The sequence below is a fragment of the Pteropus vampyrus genome, unplaced genomic scaffold, assembly GCF_000151845.1.
Source record: "Pteropus vampyrus isolate Shadow unplaced genomic scaffold, Pvam_2.0 Scaffold117, whole genome shotgun sequence".
Classification (NCBI taxonomy): domain Eukaryota; kingdom Metazoa; phylum Chordata; class Mammalia; order Chiroptera; family Pteropodidae; genus Pteropus; species Pteropus vampyrus.
In genome coordinates, this window is record NW_011888898.1 from 3,399,165 (window position 1) to 3,404,898 (window position 5,734).

General features: G+C 44.7%; 1 protein-coding gene across 5 annotated transcripts in view; it reads left to right on the forward strand.

Annotated features, from left to right (window-relative positions):
- Positions 1–5,734, forward strand: part of B4GALT5 (beta-1,4-galactosyltransferase 5) — a 72,330-nt gene that overhangs the window by 58,981 nt on the left and 7,615 nt on the right. For 4 of the 5 annotated variants that reach the window (XM_011365984.1, XM_023534051.1, XM_011365985.2 and 1 more), the window contains exons 3-6: positions 1,653–1,766; positions 3,080–3,204; positions 4,110–4,226; positions 4,858–5,045. In XM_011365984.1, coding sequence (XP_011364286.1) covers positions 1,653–1,766; positions 3,080–3,204; positions 4,110–4,226; positions 4,858–5,045 — 544 coding nt within the window. The remainder of the gene's footprint in view (positions 1–1,652; positions 1,767–3,079; positions 3,205–4,109; positions 4,227–4,857; positions 5,046–5,734) is intronic. The other variant, XM_023534053.1, reaches the window with a different exon arrangement.

The following is a 5,734-nucleotide window of genomic DNA, read 5'->3' on the forward strand; positions in this document are numbered from 1 at the left end:
ATTGGAAGAAACAGACTATGCTGGGAGAATATTAAGACAACAGTAATATATAGTCTCAAGGGTAAGGGAAAAAGGATAGCAAACATGAAACAATATACTGTAAGAAATGAACATTCAGAAAATGAAAAAGACTTTTTGAAATTAAAATTGTAGTAGAAGAAATGATCCTTAAAAGAAGGACTAGGTAAAATTGACAAAATCAGTAGAGCAGGAAAATGGCAAGATGGGAAGTCAGAAGAGATAAGAAAGTTAGAAGACGAGATCCAACCTCCAAGCCATGTTTTCTGGTCTCCAAAAAGAGCACAGAGTACGTAGGGGAGGAAAGTACAGTAATACCTCCTTCCTGCTGCCAAATTCTAGAATCGAAAAGCACGACTTGCTAGACTTTTAAAGGCCCACCGACGGGTCCACACAGTGGGTGAAATAGAACCCCTAGCAAGGCGCAGCAACGTGGAATTTCCTGGACAAAGAGAACGTTCTTTACACTTCCAAGAAGAAATTACTGGTTACCTTTGACAAGGACCAGGAATTGGAATGGCTTCAGACTTAACAGGCACAGTGGAATCGAGAACGCAGCGAGACAGCATCTCCACAGTGCTAAGGAAAGCTATTTCCAGTCTCGGATTTTATAAACCCAACCGACCTATAAGTCACATGAGGAGGAGTAAAAACAGATACACGAGATTTCAGAATCACTGCCCATTCCCCCTTCTCAGGAGGCTACTAGGAGGATGTGCTCCATCAAGCGTTAAAAAAGGAGAAATTAAATGTGGGGAAGATGAAGTTCAATACTGTAGAGAGATGCAAGGAATCTCCAGGGCAGTGAGGAGGGGAGATCCGAGGGCAGCATCTCACATCAGACGCAAGGGAAAGCCAGTCCAGTTTCGGGTGGGTCCAAAAGCTCTGGGCCTTCTTTGGGAGGATAAAGTTGAGATAATACTGATGCCTGTGAATGTCTTAAGCGGAGACGCAGTGGTAAAGGGCACGGTGTTGAGGTTGTCATTATTTCATATAAAACTTGGCAAACAGAAAAACAGGAGTCACTGCAGGAAAAGATTATGCAGGAAGTGAAAAGTAATCATAACTTTCCACATTTCTCCGCTATGAATAGTATCTATAGAATCATCATAATATATAGTATAATACTAAATAATACTAAAGCCCGTCCTAACCACAGTGTTCCTATGGCTGTTGGGAGATTGGATGGTGAAAAGGTTATGTGGTATGGGAGGGAATCTTGTCTCCATAGGGGGAAGTCGGTAGGTAAGACCTGAAACGAAGTAGCAGGAGTAACTGTGTAGGCGAATGGAGGCAAATACTGAATAAAGTAGTTGGCTAAAGGAAGCGGGAGTTGTTCCCTTAGAGAGTAATGTATGGGGCGGGGGGGCGGGGAGTTACATTGTAGTTATTTAACTGTATCCGGGTGCATGTAAAGCTGTAATACCAATAAGAATAGAAACTCTGGTTAAAATACTGTCATCTGATTAACATTTTAATTAATAGGTCTAAATTTTTAACTGCGGTGGAAGAGCTAGTTCTGAGCCCTTCACAAAAGATGATACCTAAGAAAAAAAGTTCTTCGGTAGGCATCTAAGAACTGCAGACATGGTCACTTGTATCGGTCTGAGTCGCCTTTTTTCTTACCTCTCTAGATTATCCTCTTGACTTGAACCACAGCGAAACCTTCCTGCAAACCACAACTTTCCTTCCTGAAGACTTCACCTACTTTGCAAACCACACCTGCCCCGAAAGGCTCCCTTCCATGAGTGAGTAGGGCTCTCACTTATCTTCTTCTGCCTGTAAAACCAATATGTCTTTTTATTCGATTAAAGTAAAAAGGAACATGTCCTTGCCCAGAAGGTCTGGCTGCACAGAGAACATAGATGCCTCCCTGCCATCGGATACCGGGACTGTGAAAGTTACGTGTCCTGACTCTTCTCTAGCGCCTCTGCAAGGCCACTTGTGTTCTTGGTGCCATTTTCTACATTTTTCACTTTTCCTCTGCTCACACACCCTCCTTTGTAACTTGGGGTCTGTTAGGATGTCCTAGAGAAAGTATAGGCAACCAACTTTGTCTTTTAGTATAAATCTTGCACTGATTATAACTTATTTGCTATGAGGAAAGTTATTTCTTAAAAAGATATTTGCACACCGATGTTCATAGCAGCATTATTCACGATGGCCAGAACGTGGAAGCAACCAGAGGGTCTTACGATAGATGATTTGATAAAGAAGCCGTGGTACATGTACAAAATGGAATATTACTCAGCTGTAAGAAGAGATGACATACTCCCATGTGCCACAGCATGGATGGACCTCAAGATAATCATGCTAAGTGAAACAGGCCAGAGAAAAAGTTGAAAATCACATGATATCACTTATATGTGGGATATAAACCTAAAAGCAACAAACGAACAAGACAGACAAACAGAGACTCGTGGACATGGACTATAGACTAGTGGTTACCAGAGAGTAGGAAGTGGGGGTGGGTAGGTGGACAGTTAAAGGGGGAGTCAAATATAGGGGAGTAGGCGGAGGGTGAAGTGGGTAAAGGGAATCAAATACATGGTAGCTAGTTAAAACTTTTGGATCTTTTTTACTTCTTTCTTAGAATCCCATGTGTACTCTAAAGCGATGACAAGTATTAAGCCTTTTCTATCTCTTAGAGAGTTTCGCTTCTTAACTTGCGTCAGAGATGGAGTGTTCTGAGTTTGGACATCACCAGTCAGGGTCACTGATAAATTAATTGGGACAGCGTGTCTATATTTGTCTCAGGAGCACACGAGAGATGGCTCCAAGCTGAGCCACTTTTGAGAAGTTCAGCTGCTGTTTTATTTGGTCCTGACTTCTTTCTGTACCCCTGGCAGAAGGAGAAGGCTAAAGTCCCGATTTCTCGATTTGCCGCTTTACCCAGTAACAGTGATGAACTGAAATGCAGTGAGTTGGAAAGCAGAGGAAGGGACTGCCAGCCCTGACAAAAACACGACGAGCTGAAAAGGCGTTGACATTCCCCAAAGAGTAAAAGAATCTGTCATTTTCTGGCTTCTTAATTCTCTCCTTTTCCCCCCTCTCTGTTCAGAGGGCCCAATAGACATAAACATGAGTGAAATCGGAATGGATGCCATTCATGAACTCTTCTCCAAAGACCCAGCCATCAAGCTCGGAGGTCACTGGACGCCTTCTGACTGTGTGCCTCGGTGGAAGGTAGGGTGTGAGGTCAGACCTGAAGCCCACCTGGGACTTGCCATCGTTTCGAGTCACCACAGGATTCGCTGACTGTGACGTTTCGTAATTTGTGCCCTGCTACCCGATGGAAAGTATTTTCATTGGATGGAAATATTTGGGAGGAATGGGTTTCCCTAAGTAGCCATAGAAATTTGCATCATCCCGGTGACCGAGTGTGACCCTTTCATCTTCCTCGCAGGAAGCTATTTTCACAAATTCAGTGCTTCATGCCTTAACCATATTCACCGTTATTCCTATGAATTTAGTGGAATAGAGAGTGGAGTTAGATAGCCTGACGCTAAGGGATTTTTAGTGTTTTTCTGCATGGCTGTAGTCAGGGAACATCAATAGTGCGGACCAAGCTTCTGATACTGGCTTTAGTCCATTCTTTCTACAAGTATTTATTAAAGTGCTTATTCCCTGCCAGCCCTGTAGAGGACGCTGTGGTGCAGCAATGATCAAAGCAGATCAGGAACAGATAAGTGTTTCCAGCCCCTTGCTGGAATGTAAAGTCAACTTAATGGCCATCATTAAAAAATAAATATGTCTGGGTTAAGGTGCATTGCACGTTGTAAGGGGAAGTAACGTTTTGTGAAGCCTCTTTTAGTTGGATGCTTCTCTGTCTGTGGATGCATCTGCACTAGGTCACCGTGGGAGTGTATGCCTTCCTCTGGGCTGCAGCCTGGAATGAGTTCGTTTAGCAGGCCCACTATGTGCCCGGCATAAGAACAGGGTCCGCTTGCCAACATAGGTCTTCCTTCAGAGGAAGTTGAGAACAAAGTCTGCTCCCAAAGAGCTGGTCTCCAGTTGTGCAGGAGTGTCCTGCCACGAAGCGGAAGTCGAGAGGACTAACGGATGGCTTCTCTTGCTGTGACTCGCTTCAGGTGGCGATCCTCATTCCCTTCCGGAACCGCCATGAGCACCTCCCCGTCCTGCTCAGACACCTGATCCCCATGCTCCAGCGCCAGCGCCTGCAGTTCGCGTTCTACGTGGTGGAGCAAGTGAGTGGCCTTTTCCTTCCCCTCCTTTCTCTCCTGACACGGCGGTCTGGGTGCGTCAAGCCGATCCGTCTTCAGTGTGCAGAGCCTGTAGAAACGAAGTCTTCTGACTGAACCACCTGAGGCAGGCGGGGAACAGAGAGCAGTTTGGTGCTCCTCGTAGAAATGCTGCTCTGTCCCCACAGATTCAAGACCCAGAGGGAACCTTGTTTACCCTTGAGCAAAGGCCTCCTGTGTGGTGGTTTTACAGGAGCTCCTTTGGGCAGTGCCTTTAGGAGACCCAGGAAATTCCCCTCAAGATAAGGAGCCGCAAGTAGAAATGGCAACACTGTCCTTTCTTCCCCTTATGGGGCTGAGTAATCTTCTAGATGCTGTGTATGGCCGCATGCTTGCCTCTGCAGCGGCCTCAGGAGAGAGGAGCTTAGGTTTATCACTGTCACCCCCTGTATTTCTGAGGAAATCGAGGCCAAAGGTCAGGTGGCTTGTGAGTCGGCGATGAGTGGCACGGGACCTGCCTCATTTCTGGCCTCACGACTTTCCCAGTCGGTTTCAATCAGCTTTCTTTTAGGCAAGGCTCAGGGCAATGGCAATTTTGCTTCAAGAGTCCTTAAAAATGAAGTTCTGCTTCTTTTAGGTTGGCACCCAGCCCTTTAATCGAGCCATGCTTTTCAACGTCGGTTTTCAAGAAGCAATGAAGGACTTGGACTGGGACTGTCTTATTTTTCATGATGTGGATCATATACCAGAAAGCGATCGTAACTATTATGGATGCGGACTGATGCCAAGGCACTTTGCAACTAAATTGGATAAGTATATGTATCTGTGAGTATCTTTTTTTTTTTTTTAATTAAAGACGTTAAATCTAAAAGGATAGAGATACAAAGATGGCAAATCCAATTAACTCCAACCCAAATGCCCATCTGCTGATGAATAGATAAACGAAATGTAGTATATCCATACAGTGGATGGCTATTTGACAATGTAAAGGAATGAAATACTGATTTTTTGTGACAACGTGGATGAACCTCAAACGCATTATGCTAAGTGAAAGAAACTAGTTAAAAAAGACCGCATGTTATATGATTCCATTTGTACAGAATGTCTAGAGTGGGCAAATCTACAGAGGAAGGAGAATGGTGGTTGCATAGGATTGAGGAAAATAGGCGGAAATGGGGAGGGACTGCTAATGGGTGTCAGGCTTCTTTTGGGGATAATTTTAAATGTATTTAAATTGACTGTGGTCGTGGTCACACAGCTGTGAATGCACTAAAAATCATTGAATTATGCACTTGAAATGGGTGAAGAGTTATGCGGTATGTCCATTATGTCTCGATAAAGCCGTTATTGAAAATTCAGTGAGCTGCCCTGGGTATTGCGTCTCAGCAGCAGGAAACAGCTTTGGCCGGTCCTGGGCAGTAGCACAGAGAGCGTCGTTTCACTTAAGACAGTTCTCCAGTGATCCGGCCTGTGCACAGGTGACCGATGCTGTACATCTCCTTTTAGGCTCCCTT